At 41.4% G+C, this 22,446-nt stretch overlaps 1 protein-coding gene across 2 annotated transcripts in view; it reads right to left on the bottom strand.

Annotated features, from left to right (window-relative positions):
• Positions 1 to 22,446, bottom strand: part of ARID5B (AT-rich interaction domain 5B) — a 174,797-nt gene that overhangs the window by 97,371 nt on the left and 54,980 nt on the right. For both annotated transcript variants that reach the window (XM_019538636.1, XM_019538637.1), the window contains exon 4: positions 3,067 to 3,297. In XM_019538636.1, coding sequence (XP_019394181.1) covers positions 3,067 to 3,297 — 231 coding nt within the window. The remainder of the gene's footprint in view (positions 1 to 3,066; positions 3,298 to 22,446) is intronic.

Genomic DNA, 22,446 nt, shown 5'->3' with positions numbered 1-22,446 from the left:
GAGACACTACTTCACTGTCAGGGCAGCTAGGATCTGGAACCAACTTCCAAGCGAAGTGGTGCTGGCTCCTACCCCGGGGGTCTTTAAGACAAGGCTTGACAATCACCTTGCTGGGGTCGTTTGACCCCAGTACTCTTTCCTGCCATGACAGGGAGTCAGACTTGATGATCTTCTCAGGTCCCTTCCGACCCTACCAACTATGAAACTATCATGAATTAGCCTGTTGGGGAGGGAGGTTGGGGAATCAAGCCTGCCTGCAGCCAAGGACCTGCCCCTTTCCCCCAGTTCTGCCCCCCCATGCAGTTCCAGTGCTGTCAGCACTTCTCCCAGGGCTGTGAAGAGAAAGGAGGAGGAGTGATCAGCCCTGGCAGAGTTAGGGGTGCAGGGCTGGTGTGGAGGCACTCCAGCCACACCCAGTCCATGATGGGAGCCCACAGCAGGGCTTGGGGATGTTCCCTGAAGCCATAAGCTGACCCCAGGGCACCCTCATTCCCAGCCTGGACCTGGTGATGGCTCAGGGGTCCTGAACCTGTCAACCCCCAGCACCCTGCACCACCCCTGTCTCCCTGTCTTCTCTTTGCCCCCATCTGTCTGTCCAGACGCTATACCCCATGCTTCCATCACTGGGGCCCTAGTGTGGAGGCTGCACAGGGCAGATGTGGCTGGCAGGGTCATTGCTGTGCTGGCAGAGGAGGCTGGAGTGATGCTGAGGCTGGTAGGGAGGAAATGCCCACAAGAAGAGCTAAGCTCAGAGTTGCCCAGACCTGCTGCTTTTGTGCACATTCTGATAGGGAGCCCCCATCATGGGCTGCGTGGGCTCACGGGGATGGGCAGGCAGGGGCAGCATGGCCCAGCCAGGGTGGGGCTGGGTACTCTCTGGGACCCTGTGGCACAGATCAGCCCCCCTGGCTGGAGTTTCTTCCTGCAAGGCCCCCCTCTTCCCTGCTGCAGCTGGCCACCTCTGTCCTCATCAAATGGTAGCAGCGGGAATAGTATCCTAGGGAGAAGCTCCAGGCCCTGGCCTCCCTCTCCTCTCCCTTCCTGAACACAGCCCCAGGAGTGGGGTGGGGCTAGGCTGCATCATCCGAGCCCCGATCAAGCCACAAATTATTCCTAGGGAACGCAAGTTCCCTAAGACACTCTAAAGTAGAGCACCTTCATCTGATCCTTCATTTGTTGAGGATTAATGTGTTGCATGATTGGCCACTTTTAAAGCACTTTGTAGCTGTGCACTTATGTCATGGTATGGCACTTTCAGGGGGCCAATTACATGATAAACTTAACTTCTGTCTATGCCCAATGAGCCCATGCCTTCAGCCAATTCAGGAGTATTTTGTAAGAGCACCAGCAAAACGAAGTTTCTGGCCTTGGCAAAATTCCTGTTGAACTGACAGTTAGTCATTCTGAGGTGGCCAACAATACACATGTAACTGATGTTTCTCCTGGTTTGTAAGTGGCTGTAAGAGATGTGGTTTTACAATAAAAAGTTTTACAATGAGCCTGTGACACAGGGCATACTTGGGGCAAGGTCTCATGCCAGCCTGCCCACTTGTCTCTATGGGGCAGTTCACCCAGTCTCATTTGCCACAACTTCACTGTTCCCATAAACTGGTGGTATAATGTGGGAGGCTGCCCTTACCCAGCCCTGATGCCACAGGGTGCTATCTATGGCTCTGAACCTCACCTACACCGCCGTCCATGCCCCACAGATGGAATCCAGATTAAGATTACTCCTTGGTCTGAGACAGGAGCAAATCCAGTCCAAAATTGGAGGCCTCTGGTATACTGCCCATTACTGGGCCACACTCCACAGCCCTAGCTCCTCCTGAGTGGCCCATCTTGGGCCATCAGGCTTCACTACTTGCATGCTGGCCTCACCGTGCAGTCCTTCAGCTCCTGCAAGTTCCCCAACTCTATGTGGCCCAGCCTCGTGCCAAACCCGGGGCTGATTCCGCCCCAAGCCCCTCACTGAACAACTCTACACCACGCCCCACCCTGGGGTCTCCTCCTCATATTTGCAACTAGCTTCTCACAGAGCTGGCCCTTGCACTGACTTTCAGACTTACTCCCCGTTCAGCCCTACTCAGTCCCCTCACATGCACAGTCTTTCAGGCCTACTCCCGATTCAGCCCTTCTCTATGCAGGGCCTCACACTATGCTCCCCACACTACCCCTCTCGGGTCTTCAGGATCTCACATACATGAGTATACCTGGCCCCACTACTCCCACAGCTCTCAGAATTACTCACCAGATAGTGGTGGCTGGGGTTAAGGCACCCCTACCAGCCTTTCACTGGGGAGGTAACTGGCCTGGCATTTCTTGGGGGCTCCCACACCACTAGGACCCCCACCAGGCCACCCTTCCCCAGCAGGGTACAGTTTCAGGTCATGCGCAGGAGCAAGAGTCACTTGGTCTTACCTACTAGATGTTCTATGTCTCTACTTGCTGCCAGCAGCAAACTGCTGTCTTTATATAGCTAGCCTGTATTCTAATATGGCTGCTGCAATCAGGCACCTGCTGGCTGCCTGACTCAGCCCTTAAAGTGGCAAGCACCTGAAGGTGGGCTGCCAGAGGGTCTCACAGCAAATCTGAGAATTCTGTTTTGCACTGCTTAGCAGGCTACAGCAATGATCACTTTAAAAACAAACAAACAAACACAAAGCAAAATTTATAAAGCTTGAGTCCTTAAGGAAAGGCCTAAATTATAGATTAAATATTAAGGCAAGTAATTTCAAATGTTAATATATGTCCCTTTAACTTACACTGAATAATTGTGCTATTTACTCCACCCAAATAACAGTAACTTTGGATCTGATAAACAGAAGTTGTAAAATGGAGATTATAACTACTTAGAAGCCCATTACATCAGCCTTCAGTCTCAGAAATCTTGAGGGTAGAAAGCACATTTGGTAATTTAGCACTCTAAATGTAAATAGCATTGTTCTTTACACGGTTCACATTATCAACATTTTTCATTTGTAAATGTGTAAACACTCAAATGGGGCAAAAAACCCCCAACCCCTTCTATTTTTGCAATAAAAAGAAGGTAACTGTAAAATGACTCACCAAATTCATCACATATGCTTTCATTTTCTATAAGAGCTGGGTGATCAAATGTATCCCGACAGTAAAAGATTTGGGGGCTCTTGCTTGTTACTGCAATGCCACCAAGAGCTAAAACAAACTGGTCTGTTAATACTGAGGAAGGCTTGTCTTGAAGACGCTTTAGCATGGAACGATATCGACAGTATTGTGGATAACTAAGGATCAAGAGACTTGAATCTTCATCATCTTCACCTGCAAAAAAACCCAAAAAACCCTTTAAAGTACATTCTATTTTGTCCAAGGGGTAATATAAACAGTACAAATGAAGTTGTAGCTCAATAGGAAGAAACATAGTAACCAATTTGGGGGCCTTATCCTGTTTTCAATTAAGTCAGTGGCAAAGTCCCATTGACTTAAATTGGAGCAAGATCAAGTTTGCTCATTAAAATTTTATCTTCAATAAGAAAGTATTTTTCAAAAGAAGGGAAGACCAAACAAAAACCCCTCAGAATGACATATTAAGACACCTTTGTTTTAGAGACTTCAGGCCATGTCTAACACCATTATTCACAAGAGCCCTAATCTTACTCCCTTGCAGTAAGGTACTACAGCTTAAGTAAGGATGACAATATCTATGCTCTAGCTCAGTGGTCAGCAACATTTTAAGGCTGCAGGCTGGACCAACCCTGTTTGTGTTAGATGCTGGTGGGTTGGTGGGAGAGTGGGAGGACTCAACCACTTCCATCATTTTTCTCTGCAACAGTATGAGGAAAGTGCTCACACCCAACACTTTTCCTCACAGCAGTCAGGGAAAGCAATTGCTGCCAAAGCCCCCCACCATCAAATGCCACCAAAACCCCATCCATGTCTGTGAGCTGGATGTTATGGCTCCTCAGGCTCGATCCTGCCCATGGGCTGTAGGTTGTTGATCCCTACTCTAGCTTACATAAAGTGGCCTCTCTATTTCATGAAGTCTGCCATAAATACTTTAATAGAAAGATTTCATGATAGTTAATCTTCAATTTCCAATGCCACCTTACTAAACTAGTCTGTATACTATTTTAAATGTTTTTCATGATAATTATTCACTCTGTATGTCTGGAGAGGAGAGGGGTTTTTCATTGCTATTAGGAGGGTGTGGGTTAGAGGGAGGGTAATGATTATTTGGCCTTTTCTTTAAAATATCTAATATTAACCACTATCAGAGAGAGGATACTGAAGTAGAGATAGTTCATAGACTGATTCCACTCTGGCGATGTTTATGACCCTAAGCAATCCCAGACAGAAATTGTTGTATGAATAGGCAACACACAACAAAATACACATAGTATACCACAGTCAAATGAACTTTTAAATGGCTTCCCAACTGCAAATTCAAAAAAATCCAGAAAAACTTCCTTTTCATTCTGTTGAGTTTTAAACAATATAAAAATTAAGGCATCTAATTTTGAAATATCACAACAAAATTTCATCATATGATAACCAATGGGAAATGTGACAGCAGAGGACAGAACATAACAACAAGAGAAGGTTGTAGCATGACTTTTATCAGCCCTGATATCAGGGTATTAGGCCAAAACTGAGATGTATTTCTATTTGTGTTCATTTAGTTCCTCATGCTGGGTACCTAGATTAATTTTTATCTGCACATCTATGGAGGTATGTATAGATCTGTAGTTTACACTTGCTAGGCTATTGCCTGATTACTAAGTAACATAGTCTCTATTTCTGTCAAAGATACTATAATCAAATATTTAATCCCACTACCAATATCTTAATAACCTTTCTTCCTCTTAAAGTAGGATTACACTTGAAATAATTGGAAAGAATGTTGGCTGAAATCCTGGCCTAACCAAAGTCAAAGGCAAAAATCCTTTTTTATTTCAGTGTCGTATCATGTTAAGAGGTAATATTAATTTTAACTGATTCTTGAAAACAGAGAAACAATATATATAATATTTTTTAAATTACAAAATGTGCTATATTAAAGTATCAATGGGAAAATTGTATACTAACATACCTAGACCATCTTTGAAATTTCAGAGTATTGTTTGGAAAATAAATGTAAAATTTTGAGCTGAAACAGTTCTTGAAAGCAGTCAGTTTGATAAGTATTAAGACTTCCCCTGTCCCTCCAGTTTAAAAAGAAGGTAAAACAATTCCTTTCTCAATGTATATGGAAAATATCTTTTGGTAAACATTATTTTTACCAATGTAAAAATTGGTACACTAATTTTTAGTGTAGGCAGTGCTTACTCGTATGCCATATTTTAGGAAATGGTGTATAGTTTTTCTAGGAATGGATGACTTTTTTCTAGGAATGGATGACTTACTGTAGCTGAACTTCTTTAGGTCAATTAAGATGTGGTCAAAATATTTTTACCAAGTATCTATCCCATGAGCCTCTGCGATCACTTGATTGTGAAATAACTTTTTGCTATACATGTGAGTGTGTATAATTTTCTCTTCGTTAGTAAGAAATCCTGAAACTGGATCAGAGACTGGAAACATTCAAGGGAGAAACAACTTATGATCCATCCCTCAGCTCTGCTGAGAACCTACTGTATGCTTGTTACTTACTGCTTGTACCTTCATGTATGCATTGGTGAATTAATTCTGTTGATCAGACAGCACATTTCTTATGCCAGGATGTGGTCAGCCTTTGTACCAAGGTGCATATAAATGTGTCTCCCATGAGCCTTTGTAACAAACCATTTGTTTCCACTAAGATGTGTGATAAGTCATTAGACAGAATTCTATATACTATTCTATGTTTGATGAATGACATTTTATCGTAAGCCAATGTCATAAACTAAAGCCAGATCGCTATTTACAGGAACATTCATCTACATATTTGTTGCTTTAGCTATTTTTTTGCTTCTTATTGCAATCCATAAAGGTGTAATCAAACCTGTATGCAAAGTTAACCATGCAATAAGTGATTCCAATAAATGCTTTATAATTCATTTTTTCTTTGCCTGTTCACAATAGGCGGAACAGATACATCTAAGAATGAATAAAGAATGGATAAACTGCACATTTGTTTAGTGAAAGACAAACAGAGTGTTCCTGGAACAAAGATTTTCTCTCAACCACACCCACATGAGAAAGAAAATCAAAGTAGCAAAATACAGACCTCCCCCAGCCCCAGATGATTTTTATTGTAACAAAATACAGAAAATAACATTTGATTGCAGTTGCATATATTATTGAATTTTATCTAAATTAAAATTATCATAAAGTTTCCAGTTATTAGAAGCTGAAATGTTAACCAAGCTTCCCACTTTCTATTAAAACAAGGAAAAATAATGTAATTTTAAAAATATTTCATTATGAGCTTACAGAATAGAAGATGCTAAATTACTGAAAGTCATTTTACCTTGAATAAGGAGCTCTGTACATAAAAAAAGATAATACAAAGAGTACATTGCTTGCAAGGTTCAACTGAAATTACACTAATCCCATGCTTATATCATAATTACATGTTTTAACAACCTCTTTCAATGTCAATATTTCATTTATTTATATATAATTCAAGTTCAAAACAGGTTTCTATAAAGAACTGTAATTACAGTGTGAGGTTCCACCCATGCTTGGAGAACACTAACTGTATATCTATGGATATAATCGACATAGTTTCTTTTGTGGGGGGGGCTTGGGGAGGGAGTGGGGGATTGGCAAGGTTTGGCTTTCATGCTGAACAGCATATTCTCCAAATTGTCTTTGTCAGTAAGAGATGCATGAAATGTCAAACACAGTGAATCTATGCAGCTTTCTAAATTAGTACAACCATTTTTAATATGTAATTCAAGATAAAAAATGCTAAAAGCAAGACTTCCTGACAAACCCTTTCAGATGAAGCACTACTTACAGAAGGAAGAAAGAAATACAGAAATATAAGTTTCTCTTTGTCTGCTTATTTCAGAAACATCAGACTATAATGGCTATAGCTAACTATCACAATCTACTTCGAACGGCAGCAAGCATTTTTTTCTTTAAAAAGACCTTCACACCAGGATGTTATAGAGCTCAATGGAAAAAGTATGCATGTTCCTTCCTGCACCTAATTACCTCAACAGCAAAATCTGCCAAGTATTTTGCCCTTCGGTTCTTTTAATCGTATTAGTGAAAATGCATTTTGATGCCAACAGAAACAAACATTTAAAGATTTTTTTGCTTAAAAGATTCCAAATATGTATTAGGCTCATGTTAGAAACACAAATTTCCATTTCCTCTCAGAAAACATACAGTTATTTTTCAGAAGAAATATTAATTTACTTCTTTTGTACAATTAAGTGTCTAGTTTCAACCCAATTTAAATAAAATAATGTCAATATGAACTGCTCTCACAATGATTTATGCTACCTTCTGTTACTTTATTATATTAGACATTCCTTTCTCTAAGCTTTATACTTTCACTGTGCTCCTAGCAACCAAGCAAAGGCTGAGCACTAACTTTATGTCCCTGGCACTGCTCCAGGTTTTACTGTTATTGATAATTATATTGAAGTTTCAATGTAATTGCTACTCTGTTGTGACACAGAATATTTTTCATAATTAGGCATTTCCCATTTTCTGTCCATTCATTTTTGATATTACTAAAAATTATTTTTTATTTCAGAAAACATAAGCAGAACAATAATACAGATAAGAGTACATATATCCGTTACTATCATTACCAACATTGTAATATGAAGCAAAAAAAATTGTGAATATAATTTCTCAGAAGGTAATTTTCTTTTCAGTTTAAGTGCTCTTATTCATCTTACAGTTACTCAATGATTTCCTGTTTTAATTACAAGACATTATACAGAAAGACATTTGTAAAAGGGAAATGTGCTAGTGCATAAGACTAAATAGCTTCAATTGGTGTTTAAAATTCTGAACTTGTGCATCAACTTTATCAATTCTCTGTTCCAGTTTTGTGCAATGTATTCTACCACAAATCTAAATCTCTCCCAAGGCAGTTAAGTTAGCACAAATGTATACATCAAAGAACAAAATACACTTGCAGTTAAACTGCTGAAAAAAAGATCAGTTATTTTTTTCTCACTGAAGCTGTTAAATTGGAGGCAAGCCAAGACAAGGAGTGGAAAATATTAAAAAGTAAAAAGCTTGATTAAAAAGAGAGAGACAGAGAGATTTGGTCCTAAATCTATGTGAATACGCCACAAACTATTTCATAAATACATACTGTGACGTAAATTACACATCAGTCTTGCACTGTTGTGGTTATTTTGAGAAATGGTTTGTACTGTAAGTCAGCTGGTAAAACCCCACCCTTAATGATTTTGCAATTCTCTATATAGCAATCAACTGGAGCAGTCATGAAATTGCCAAGAAGGAAAACAGACAGAGCTGTAGAGAGTGTGTAATAAAAAGATAATGTACTTTTAACATAACAGAACTAGAAGATTGGTTTTATTAACTAAAAAACTACTTAAAAGGTCCCAGGCTTGCCATTTGTTTTGATAAATGTTAACACAGATCTTCATAAGATAAGCAATGAAAGTACCAAGGGAACTAAATAAAGTGGGACGATGCATTGGTGTATAGGTTGCAAATTGAACAAGGGAGTTATTGTGAACACACAGTGAAAATATAGAAAAATGCAAAGCTTTCACCATCAAGCTTTGCGCCCCCTATCCTAACCTTTGGATAAACTGCAAAGGAAAATGCAAACAGCACTGCCGATGCTGCCTTTTTTCATAGCTGATTGTATGTAGGAAGACCTCATGGGTGACATACATACCTTATTTTTTTATTTATGATTGTGTGTATACTTTACTATAGCCATATTACCAACAAAAAGCAGCAATCCTAGTCATTGATGAAAAGACTAGATATTTTTAGTAAGTAAAAGGCTACTCAAATGAATGAGGCCACACATTTCAGCATGAGCCGAGTTCCTGACTTCCTCGGTTTGATGAAAAAATGCTAGCCTACATTCCTAAAATCTGCAAACTGACTAGGATCTCCATTTAAGATGTCAGCTGCCACCAAAGACAATTAAAATGACAGGTTTCCATTGGCATACCATGACACCCAGAGCAGATGGATCCAAATACCCGATGCCCCTTTAGGAACAGTGAATGAAAACATATACCTCCCACAAAACAAAAGCCCAAAATTTTGCAGTGGCCATCTTGCGAAAGAGAATAAAACTTTACCCCAGTGAGTGTTAATGAATAGGGACCTACTTAAATCGTAGTTTTCTGAACAACAGCAATCTCCATGGAAAATGGCATTGGATGTGATTTCCTAGGAAATCAGTGGGAAAAAAAATTAAAATTCTAGCTCCCCAGTGGGAGCTATTGGTCCTCACTACTACTGTGATCCAGCCTCACAGCCAGGCTAGGAGGGGAAGGTGCCAGCTGTCAGGGTGGCATGAAAGGCAGCAGCCAAGATGGCTGCTTCCCCCTTGGGCATCTCCACCAATCAATGCTGAGGGGTGAGGCTGCACAAAGGGCAGCTAGCAGTCAAGATGCTGGCCACCATCTTGTCTCCCATCTCTCTGACAATCAAGACCAAGGGGTGGGGCCTCTCTGCCAATCAGTGCCGAGGGGTGGGGCCACTGTGAAATAACTGCAAAATTGGTTCTTTGAGCCATGGTCAAGCTGTGAAAATTGCTTTCTCTCGCCATAAGTTAGGTAGGTCCCTAGTAACGAACCTTCTAGCATCCAGCCCTTAAAATGAAGACAACATCCTCCACCTATTGTTACTTCACCCCCTTTGGCAAGGGCTTTTGGTATCATTAGATAATACCAGCACATGCATAGGAAATGGAAACACACCTGAGCTATATAGCCAAAACCAATGACTGTAGATTAGGGGGGATGTATACTGCTTGATCCTGTCCTTTGCAATGCAATCCAAAAGGCATAATGTAGCCATCCAACAGAGATAAACAACTAACAGCTAGTTATGAAAAAGCAGTAATACTGCAAGAAACAGCCCAAGTGAGGGAGAAGAAATAGTTTCTAACTAGTGTGCCATTTTATAGAGGATAACCAGGTAAATAAGGATAACCTTTCCTTCCCACGCCCTTTTATGAGGAGACTCCCCCCAGAGGTGGTACAATCACCTATCCTGGAGATCTTTAAAAAATGACTCAATGCGTACCTTGCTGGCGTCATCTGACCCCAGCAGTTTTTCCTGCCCAAGTGCAGTGGGGCTGGACCCAGTGATCTCATGAGGTCCCTTCCAGCCCTAATATCAATGAATCTATGAATTTATCCCTATCCATTTTTAATCTCTGACCATGTGATCACAATCCAAATAGCCTCAGTGTGAAGTAGCCCTTGTGGGAGAATGATTATCGGTAAGGCTGTAAGAATCAACCAGCACTCACTTCTATCCATTCTGGTAGTCTTGAGGCTAGCAGCCATTTCCCTTTATCCTAAGCAGCCCTGATTTTTGCTGCATCACTGGAATTGCCAAGTAGCAGTGCTTTGAGGGTGGAGTCTATTTTGCATGCTACAGTGCACTGATGTGATCACTGAGGAGAAAAGTGCCATTGAAAAGAAATCTTAATTTTCAAAATAACATTTCATTCCTGCTGGATTCATTTGTTCTTGTAATGCTGCTTGGTGTGCTTTGGCTAGCTAATTAATTACAATGCTTTTAAAATATTAATGTATGAATTACTGTATTTAGTTCATAAAGAAATGCAAATAAAACAATTAGTTAACCCTGCTAGATGAACTTGCAAATCTTTGCTTTCAGGTTTAAATAAATTTGGGTAAATTATCAACACAACAGGGATATTGCTTTGTTGACAGGACCCATGTTGCCTATCCCTATTTTAAGAAATTCCCCTTGATTTGAATGCTAATGCAATCAAGAACAGAGGCAATTTGGTATAGTACATGTAATAAAGTGATTATTGCTGTTTTTACCAGAGAATGGTGATATTAACAAGATGCCCATTAGAGTAAATATCCTATTAATGTTCAACTGTCCTATTTTGTTTTTAAAATGATAGCAAATAGAAAGACCATATTACTAATATACACCACAAAATGCATACACAATCTTTCTGGATGTGTCAGCTTTTTTTTCCTGGCAAGGACAGAGGACTAGTTCACAGTGTCTCATGTCACTTCCACAACCTTCCGTTTTTTGTCACAATGCCAGAAGAACATGAGCAGTTCAGAGAGTTCCTAAAATTAGTTCTAACATCTGAAATGAAAGAGAATACATACAAATCTTCTGAAGACTGAAATTAGTGTTCAATCCCATAGTAATGGAGTCCTATAAAAAACCCAGCACCATCTAATATGTACTTAAAGTCTATAGTTGAAGAACGTTACTTTGTAGCTAGTGATTTGGATCTGATTTTTTCTAGTCCTATTTAACAAAGTAAAAATTGAATATATTGATCAATGACTGACGGATCCATTTAATCAAATCTTCTATAATGTTTATCTCATTAAATCATTTTGGATTCAAATAATAAATTCATTTTTTTGTAGAAGATGAAAGAGATATAATACTAGAAAAGTTTACAATCAGACACTTTCACTTCTCTTTACATCCTGATCCAGAAGTTCATAACCACAGCTCCTGCTTTGCTCTCCCAGAATCCATTTGTACCTTAGGAAGCAGGTTTATGAGGTTTTTCAGTCTCCAAACAAGCCTGGCTGACAATCATAATACTCAGGTTTTATAGAACACTTTGCAAGTATACATCCAAAATGCCTTGCAAAGACGAATAAATATGATTTCTCCCATTGTATAGAAAGAGAGGCTAAGACTAGGAGAATGGTTTAAGGTCACCAACCAAGTCAACGGTAGAGCTAAGTACAAAATTCAGGGGAGTTCTGTCATTCACTTCAACAGGGCAATGATGTTTCCCCAAGTTTTCATGATTCCTAGTCCAGTGCCATATCTATCAGCCACCTATTCTATTTCCAAGAGAAGTCAGAGAATGGGGGCTAAACACTTTCAGCAGAAAAAAATACAGTTCTTTAAGGGGTGGATTCAGAGGTGAATTTGGCTGGTGAAATGTGAGTGACTCAAGGCTCCCAGCACTCCCCATCATAGACATTTGCCAGGGACTCTCTTGATACACACAGGTCACACACTGAGCACCATAATTTCTGTCTTTATTTTTTAAACAGTCATTTTCAAAATTCATTTTCCTTCCCCATGGAAATCTTGGCTTCACTTTACAGAATTTTATTTTGTCTCCTTTTTAATGTTCTCCACTACTACCTGGGAAAGACTCTCTTTCTTCTCCTTGTCTTATATTTTTCAAAGCTCTGCTTTGATATCCTGCTGAATAGTTAGTAAGTGCCACAGCAGAAGCTGAGGGAGCATAAAATTTAGCTGATTCAAAAGAGATATGGCCAAGTTTGAAAATGGGTTCCTGTCATTTCCTGTCACCCCCAAAAGATCACAAAGGTATGACCTCTTCCTCAAAAATGAAAGATTTGTTTTCTCTCTATTTTTAAAGTTATAGCACCAGTGTTGGAACTGGGTCAACCCACATCCTTAAGGTGATGGATCATTTCAGGAAATCATGCTTTATGATACAAAAGGCTTTGTAAACTGCCTTATTAGGGGTCTAAAGAATGTAGATGGGGAAATGGAGAGTGATTATAAAGCTAAACAAAGGCCTGCTGTCCCCTTTAGCAAGTAGGTTCTGCAAAATGTGGAACATTTAAGTTATACATGCATCAGCTTTGAATAAATGTGTATCTTAGTTGTCTTGGTTACTGATAAAAAGCTTCAGTTCTACTGCAAATAAAAACAAGAATAAGTAAAGGGTTAAAATATAATTTGGAATATGACAAGGCCAAGAAGAGGGATCAAGTCACATCAGACAAGCCAAATGTTCTCTCTATGGCTTTATTTTTCTGTATTTGCTTTTAAATAACCTAATGCCCTAACATGGAAGCTGGTGTGATTTTAGCAAACAAACAGTAAAAAGCCCTTTTAATAATGAAAGAAAATAATAATATATTTTACTTCAACTGAATTCAAACACGATTTATTTCTTTCTGAGGTCGGATTTACACAATGAACAGACAGATAATAAGTGTTATCATTCTCACAGACATAACCAGCATTTTGTAGCTGAATCCAATTCATAAAGTGCAGTTTAACTACACCATTTTCAATAGTCTGTGCACACCATCCAACCTACAACCACACTAAAAGCCTGATCCTGCAATCAGTTAAGATTGCAAACAACCCTACATATGTGAATAGCTCCACTGACTTCATGTGCTTAAAACTTATTTACATGCACAAATATTTTGAGAAGTGGGCCATACTTTGACCTTTAATTTTTTTAACTTCATGTTTCATTTTCTTCCCAAGATTTGCATAGCAAAAAAACATTGGAGGTGAAAGAGACTAAAGGCATAACGAGAACCAATGGCAAGGCAAATTCAAATAAAAAACAGGCACACAGTTTTTAATCTAATTTAATTAATTTATTTAGTGAATGCAAATCTGCAAAGCATTTTATCCAATGGTTAATCACAATTAACTACTGGAATAAACTACCAAAGAAGTGAGAGATTTTCTATGTTTGCAATCAACTCTTTGAAACAAGACTTCATGCTTTGTCTAGAAGGCATGTTTAGTTAAACCCAAGTTCTTAGGCCCAGTAGAGGGCTAACTTAATGAGACACGCGCTCGCGCACACACACACACACACACACACACACATGCATGCACACGCGCACGCACACACACACACACACAGCATTAGTTACAAGACACTGTTATCAGGGCCTTTTCCTATAAGGCAGAAATAAATGTCTTCATTTTCCATTACCCTCAAAAGCATGAGTCAAAAGCCTTATCTTTATTTTTTTCTGCAGGGGCCCTTTCACTACCATTCAGAAAATTCAGTGGAATTTTGGCCTCCTATAGCAAGTACAGTTAGCTGCCATTCTCAGAAACATGACTTGAAGGGTGGAGTGTGGAAACAGTCCAGTGATTTAAACAGTTAAGCTTTGCTGTTGACATTTATGCCCTCTCTGAAACCCTTAATGAAATCACAACCCTGTTAATTCTTGTAGCGTACTTAGTATACATAAAAACTGCATTATCTACTCTTAACAATTTACAACACATAAGCAGTATCTGGGTCTGTATAAAAATAACAAGCTCACTTTAACCCTCAGCTCCCTGACTGTAATGCTGATTTCCTTGACACAAGGAGAAGTGAGAATAATTACATTTTACTGTCTTGTTACATTGATTTAAGATTTTCAAAGTGTAAAAAATATCCTTTTCACTTTCATTTGTTTCTAGAAATCCTCTCTGAAGACAGTTAGCAAAAGCTTCAGAAATCATGGTCAATATGGACCAAAATTGTACCTCTCCCTGGTGGACATGTGACAGAAGGATAATAGGGTTTAGTAACACCACAGTCAGGCGTTTCTTTTCTATTTAATGTTTCCTTGTGTGCCAAACATAATGTAACAGACAAGTGTTAGAGAGACATGCAGGGAGGAGTATGAATAGAAAGCTTTAAAAGAGAGCCTTAATAGAGAAGCAGTATGCTTAATCTTCAACAACATTCAATAGCAATTTATTTGCTGCCATTTTCTCTGGTAACCTTTCACACCAGAACAGGTAAGATACAGCTGAAGACAATTTGTCAACTGCCAGATATGAACAAAAGAAGCAATTTTTAATAAGCTTCAGTATTCCCTTATATTTGTTTTACAACATGTTAATAACATTTTTGGAAGCCAATCAAAGAAAAGGAAAAAAATAGAAGTAAAAACTCCGTTAAAAATATTGTATAGATGAACCCATGCTATTTTTTCCTGTGTAATTACACTTCTCTACTCCTTAAGCCATAGTGAAATATATACTAGATGTATCTACATGAGATGCTTTACTGTGCAGTAGTGTAGTATACTGCACAGTAAATGTGTGCATCTACACGTGCACATACTTACTGCGCAGTAAACCTTGCTAATCATGAGTAAATCTGCTACCTGCAAATGCAAGTAGCAAATTTACTTGTGATTAATTACTGCACAGTAGTGCTTGTATGGATGTCTGACTGGGAGCAAATCTGCTTCTGATCAGCTGGCCACCCAGGGCAGTTCTGCCCTGGCAGCAGGGAGTTCCAAGCCCCCCGCTCTGAGATCACAGGGGAGAGACAGGTCCCAGGCCACAGCCCCAGTAAGGATCTCCCAGTGCCAGCTCTGCATTTGTGGGGCTCAGGCTGAGAAATCTTTATCTCCCAGTGCCAGCTCTGTGACCATGGGGCCAGCAATGGGAGATCCTTATTGGGGTTGGGGGTTTGGACGTGCCCCACCACTTGCAGCTCTTTCCAAGCCCCTGCCTATGATTGGGGAGCTGGAGTCAGGAGCTCACTGCTGCCAGGGCAGGGGGACATTGTTCCCCACCCAGCACCAGACAGCCCCCCAGGGGCAGGGTGCAATGTCTCAGCCCCCACCAGGAGACAGCTGTCTCCTGGCCCACTACTCCCTGCTAGTCCCTAAGCTAGCACCCAGTAGGAGCCCATTGCAGGGCCCCAGGAAGCAGAAGCAGTTTTCTGTCATTAGCAGCAAATCTGCTGCTGCTTCCCCGCACATGTGGATACCTGCCTAGGAGCATTTACTCATGAGTAAAATGGTTCTGGACCTAATACATGTGTAGACATGCCCATTTAGTACTGGTAACATGGGTTTTTAAAAAAAACCCAATAAGTAGATTTTTCTGCTTGTTTTTTTTAATATTTGTTATTTACCTTATCCTTATGCATCAAGTGTCTGCTTCCTATCCCTGACCTGAGTTTGTTGCCCTTCCTCCAGAAATGAGTGAAAATGAGTATGAGAAATGTTGATTCACAAAGAGAAGATGTGAGAAGAAAGATGACACATTCATGAGCCTATGTAGAAGCATCACATTTAGATTGATCTAACCAGGGTTAGGTGAATATAAATTTCTACTCCTCTGGATGTTCAGGAGCTTTAAATAAGCCAGAAAATGGTATGCCTGGTCTAAGTTAGTTCTGGAAATGCACTAACTTAGACTGAAAAAGGGTTAACCTAATCTAGTGAATCCAGCACATGGTCACAGCACAGCCTCTGGGCTTGGAAGCACCAGCCACTCACCCCAGCTCCAGAGTTATGCTGTTCCTATTCCCTGCCCGCAATAGTGATTGGGCTTTTAGCTCCCTCACCCCAATTGGGCAACCTCCCTACAGACTCACCAGCCCTTCCCTCAACCCTGAGTTACTTACCTCAGGCTGCCCATACCACTTCCAGCAGTGGCAAATGGCCACATGCACTGCTCTCAGTCTAGGTTTAAGTGGCTTAAAGTAAGCTGTCTAAACTTGAACTGGGTGCAGCGAATGCTTGTTTGCACCCACAGGCCACATCCAGACGAATGTGGATGGTTGGTTCCCCAGGGACAAGCAGCAGCGGCTCATCTTGCACTACCTCTTGTAGCTACCTGTCCTGCAGAGCGCCCATGACATATGTGCTTTGGCGCATGGCAAGTTACCCCAGGGAAAGTAAGGGAGGCTGTGGCCAGCCCTGGGCTGGGCCCAGCAGCCTTACCTGGGGTCCTGGTGGCCTCCTGGGGCTGCAGCAATGGTGATCTTGCCAAGCAGTCTGGCTGGCAGCTGCAGCATGACTCCAGGTGGCCTGGCTCCACTTTTTAGCTGTGTGTGCTGCCTGTGCATGCACTGCTGTTTTTTTTTCCTGTGGATTTTTTTGGCCCCAAGGATCAGAAAAAAAACCCAAAGAAAAAAAACAACATAGCAGTGCACACCAGCAGCATGCCCTTGCAGTGCAGAGAACACCTAACTGTGCAGTATGTGGCACTGCAGATGTGTCTGGATGTAACCATAGAGTTTATGCTTGGAGGGGACCGTTGTGACCATTTAGTCCAACTTTATGGCTCAAGAAATGGCCTATATTGAAGTAATGAAAATGAAGAAGGAACACAAAATAGGTGCTTAACATAAACTCTGTCTCATTAGATCCAGTGACAGGCAATTGAGTTAACACAGGAAAAGGCACTTGAGTAGGACCCAGGACATTAGAGTTTGGATAAGCCAGGGACCTCCTGCATGTCTAGAATAGGTCATTCAGAAAATAACTTTTCATAGGTAAAAATCCACTGGGGACAGAATCGCCACCAGACACCCTCTGTTCTTCAACATTGGGGGCATTTCAGGAGGAGCAACGAACATGCTGGGAGGGTTTGGGTGTGAGACAAAGAAAACTTCATTTTTGCCTCCTCTTGATTGTTAAACTTAACCTTTGTAAAGAGCTCTCTGTTTTATTTTTAATGGATATTTCCACTGAAAAGAGAAACTGGAAAAGGAAAGTCAGAATGTCCAATGGACAGTCTGGAAATGTTAACTGAAGATCTGGTGAAGTGTAAAAAAATTCAATTAATATTAAAATTTTAAAAATTTCCCTCAGAAAACTTCAAATAGATTTTCCCATTTAGTTGGATAGTAATCATCCCATGAGAGAAGTGTGATGCACAACTGGAAAAAATAACCTCTTGTCAAGTCAGCTTTAACTAAGTCCTGCTGTCATTGAGAAAACTAACAAAGATCCCTGAATTCAAGGAAATCATGGCTTTGGCACTCCAAATTGGACTATCAATAGTATCTTGAAGAGAAAGGCAGAAGTCATAGTGAATAAGGACCTTGCTATAGAACTAAGAAATAGCTAGAGATGGAAATGGTCAGGGAAAGACTTTGTGCCCTAATTTAGAGTCTAATGAAATCATTGAACACCTTTTCATTGACTTCAGTAAACCTTAGAAGAGGTGCTTACTCTGCAATTTGTTATTCTAATCAAAAGCAGATTTTGCCATTTGGGTCTTACTAGCAAGTGTAGTTTATCTAGATTGGGAAGGTGAAGAGAGGCAGTTTAGAGCAGGCTTTTAAGAAAGGAATACAACCTTTTAAAAAAGGAAGGGTGCAATGTCTTTTGGCTGTTACCGCATGCCATAAGAGAGTGCCACTCTTTCAGAGACTTCTTGGATCTCAGACTCTGAAGACTCTTATACAATTACCAGTCCTCTAAAGAGAACCAGGATACAATTTCCCTAGACGAAGGAAACATTATAGTATCTGCATTGTCAGTAAAGGTGGCAAATAGAAGATTCTATGCATGCTATGTTTTAAGGCACGGAAAGAAAAGGATTCCAGGACATGTAATGCCTGTAGGCAAAAGAGCAATGGTTAGCTAGAAGTCACATCTGGATGAATGTCCTCCCACTCCATGCTTTAGTCAAACTATTTCTCCAAAGCCATCAGCCAGGGAGAAGGCCTCCAGTAAAATTTGCCCAGGAGGGCCTGGTGAATGGTTGCCTGTTTGCTTGCAAAGATAGCAAAAAGTCAGGCTGGCTGTACTATACTCATGCAAGAATGAGGTCACATTGCCAGCAGAGAAGGAGGCCAGAGAGTTGAAAACATGCTCAACATACTATCTAATACTGTGATTTGTAACCAGGGTGTCATAGCATCCTAAGGTTCCTTAAGATCCTTTCAAGGTTGCTGCAGGTTGCCTCCAATGTAAGCACCATTGGAGCTAGGGACAGAAATTACACATAAATCAGTATAAGTGATCAGAAACCAGTTCAAATTTGGAACACAACAGAAGTTAAGTCCACATAAGCAGCTTTCAAAATGGCTGAAACCAGTTTAAGATAAACCTGGATGGATGTAGTATCAAACGTAACTGATTGAGGTTAAATAGGTTGATTAAACTTCTGTCCCGGATCCCCTCCGAATTCAAGTTAATTTAGAGTCCCCCAGCAACCCCAGCACCTTCCCCACAACCCTCCTCCAATGCAGGATGGGCAGGCTATACTTGGCCAGAGCTGTCTGCCCCAGCCAAACAGGGAGGTGTGCTCTAGCACCTCCCAGCTTCTGGCCTGGGCCACTGCAAGCATGTGGCTGAATTTCTGGAATCAAAAGTGAATATCTGTTCACTTGCTTATTGGTTCAAATTATGCAGTTTAGATTAACCTGAAAACATTGAATCGATTCAGCTTCAGGCTTTTTTACTGTCTGTACTTCATAGTTTCATAGTTGGTAGGGTCGAAAGGGACCTGAGCAGATCATCAAGTCCGACCCCCTGCCATGGCAGAAAACGGTAGTGGAGTCAAATGACTCTGGCAAGGTATTCATCTAGCCTCCTCTTAAAGACCCCCAAGGTATGAGCCAGCACCGCTTCTCTTGGAAGTTGGTTCCAGATCCTAGCTGCCCTGACAGTGAAGCAGCACCTCCTGATGTCTAGTCTGAATCTACCCTCTGCCAGCTTGTGACCATTATTTCTTGTCACTCCTGGTAGTGCTCGGGGGAACAAGGACTCCTGCTGGTCCCCTCTGACTAGTTTGTAAATGGCTACTAGATCCTCCCTCAGCCTTCTCTTGTGGAGGCTGAACAGGTTCAGGTCCCTTAGCCTGTCCTCGTAGGGCCTGCCCTGCTGTCCCCTGATCATATGAGTGGCCCTCCTCTGGACCCTCTCCATGTTGTTCACATCCCTCCTGAAGTATTCCAACTTTGGCCTGACCAGTGCTGCATAGAGGGGGAGGATCACCTCCTTGGACCTGCTTGAGATGCATCTCTGTATGCATGACAAGGTACAGTTGGCCTTCCTGACCACGTCACCACACTGTCGGCCCATGTTCATTTTGGCATCAATAATGACTCCAAGATCCTTTTCTGCCTCTGCACTAATGAGAATGGAGTTCCCCAGCCTGTAGGTATGCTGCTGGTTCTTCCCCCCAAGGTGCAGTACCTGGAACTGGTTAGTGTTGAAACCCATCTTGTTCTCATCTGCCCACCCCTGTAATTTATCTAGGTCCGATTGCAGCCTATTCCTCCCTTCTAGCATGCCCACTTCCCCCCACATCTCAGTGTTGTCTGTGAATTTGAACAGGGTGCTTTTTACCCCCTCATCCAAGTCACTGATGAAGATGTTGAACAGTGCGGGTCTGAGGATAGAGCTCTGTGGAACCCCACTGCCCACATCCCTCCAGGTTCAAAATGACCTGTCCACCACCACTCTCTGGGTGCAGCCCTCCAACCAGTTAGTGACCCAATTGACTGTGTAGGTGTTGACGCCACAGTCCCCTAGTTTTTTAACGAGAATGGGGTGAGAGAGTATCAAAGTCCTTTCTAAAGTCCAGAAAGACTACATCCACTGCTACCCCTGTCTCTAACGATTTTGTGACCTAGTCATAGAAGGCCACCAGGTTGGACTGACAGGACCTGCCTCTAAAGAACCCATGTTGGTTGCCCTTAAGCATGATCTCCCCTGCTGGCCCCTCACATACATGTGCCAGAATAATTCTCTCAAAAAGCTTACCCAGGATCAAGGGAAGACTAACTGACCTATAGTTTCCTGGGTCCTCCTTTCTCCCTTTTTTGAAAATGGGAACCACATTGGCCCTTTTCCACTCCTCTGGCACCATGCCAGAGCACCATGAGTGCTTGTAAATCCATGCCAGGAGTCCCGCAATGACCTCTGCTAATTCCCTCAGCACTTTGGGGTGGAGATTGTCAGGACCAGCTGATTTAAATATGTCCAGTCCCTCCAGAAGTTTCCTAAGTCCTCACTGACGCTAGGCCTAGGTGTGCCTCCCCTGGGGCCTGCGGGGGTCCCGGTGGAAGGTGGGGGTGGCCCAGTCCCTGCTTAGAAAAATGGAGGCAAAGAAATTGTTAAATAGGTTAGCTTTGTTATCTGCTGCGATGAACAGATTTCCTAGCGTGCCTTGCAGAGTTCCCACATTACCTGGTACCTTCTTTTTACCCCCTAAGTATTTAAAAAAGGACTTCTTGTTGTCCTTGATCTGGGTAGCTAGTCCCAGTTCCATTTCTGCCTTGGCCTGCCTGACCGCCTCCCTACAGCCCCAAGCAACCGAGGTATAGTCCTCCCTGATGATGGCCCCTCCCTTCCATTGGGTGTACGCCTCCTTTTTAGCTAGGAGATGCTCCCATATGCTTTTGGTGAGTCATGGGGGCTTTTGTGCCCTCTTGCCCCCTTTGATCTGTGTTGGGATTACCTCCCTTTGGGCTTGGAGGATCACCTCCTTAAGGAGCAACCACTCTTCTTGGACACCTGACTCCTCTCCCCTCTGGGACCTCAGTGCCTCCCCAACTATTCTCCTTACCTTAGGTATGCAAACGTGATTCACAAGATAAACCCAGAGATTTCAAATAGGAACTTATCATGTTAAAAACATCCAAAACCATTGTGGTCTTTCTGAAATCCTTCTAACAGAAGAATTGCTTTAATTTTTTTTGTATTAAGAAAATGAGTGAAAACTAAGAGCTGGTATTTTCTGAAGGGTGCCTTGAGTCTAACAAGGGATGCCTTGAGCCTGAATAGGTTGAGAACCACTGATATACTAGCTTGAAATATTCTTGAATAGTAGGTAGTGCAGTCTATTTCAAAACATTTAATCAACACTAATTAATCCTCAGGCATCCCTGGGAATAGGTAGACAGATAAGTATTATTTTCCCTATTTGACATATTGAATAACAGGGTCAGAGAAGCTGTGACTTGCCCTAGGCCACAAGAGAGAGTCAATGACAGAATTGAATTAGCTTTCGTCAGGTCCTGGCTCCCAGTCTTCTGCCCATCTAAACCCTACCTCTTTCACAAGTATAACTGCAAACTCTTGAGTTAAAAGTGCAGAGGACAAGGGAGGACAATGCTAAAAATGTTCTCTGTGAGTAAAGCTGTAATGAAAATGGCAGGATCAATGATAGGCAGGGAGAACAGAGACAGGTCTCAGGAGACAAGCTATCAATTGCTTGACAGAACCAAAGGACTAAACTCTGCACTCTGCTGGATCCCAGAAATTGATCTACAAGTGATAAGATGAAAGATTATTCAGAAGATGCAACTCTAATCACTTTACATTTTTACTTTCAGTAGTTGTAAGTATTTATGATAGGTGCTTATGTCTGCTTTAAATGAAGCATGTTACACTTTTCAAATATTTTTATGTAACCATGAATTGCAATGAATTAACATTTAGGCATGCACATGTATATTTTATATATATGTTATATATGAGGGGTGATCAAAAAGTTCTAAGACTTAGACTTTATTTTACAGAATAGTGTACAAACAACATTTTTATGAGCTGTTCCCTTCAAAGTAATGTCCCCCAGGTGATATGCACTTGTCCCAACATTACTGCCACTTTCAAAAGCAATGCTGGAAGTCTTCAGCTGTGAGTTTTTTGAGTTCTGCTTTCACATTCTTATGGATGGTTGGAATGTCATGAAATCTCCTTCCTTTCAGCTTCATTTTGATTTTTGGGAACAGAAAAAAATCACACGGGGCAAGGTTAGGTGAATACAGAGGGTGTGGTATCACAGGAATGTTTTTTTCAGCCAAAAATTCTTGAATGGAGACAGCAGTGTGTGAAGGAG

Source organism: Crocodylus porosus, unplaced genomic scaffold (assembly GCF_001723895.1).
Source record: "Crocodylus porosus isolate Cpor-Errol unplaced genomic scaffold, CroPor_comp1, whole genome shotgun sequence".
NCBI lineage: Eukaryota > Metazoa > Chordata > Crocodylia > Crocodylidae > Crocodylus > Crocodylus porosus.
Note: the sequence above shows the minus strand (reverse complement) of the source record. Positions and strands in the feature narration are given on the sequence as shown.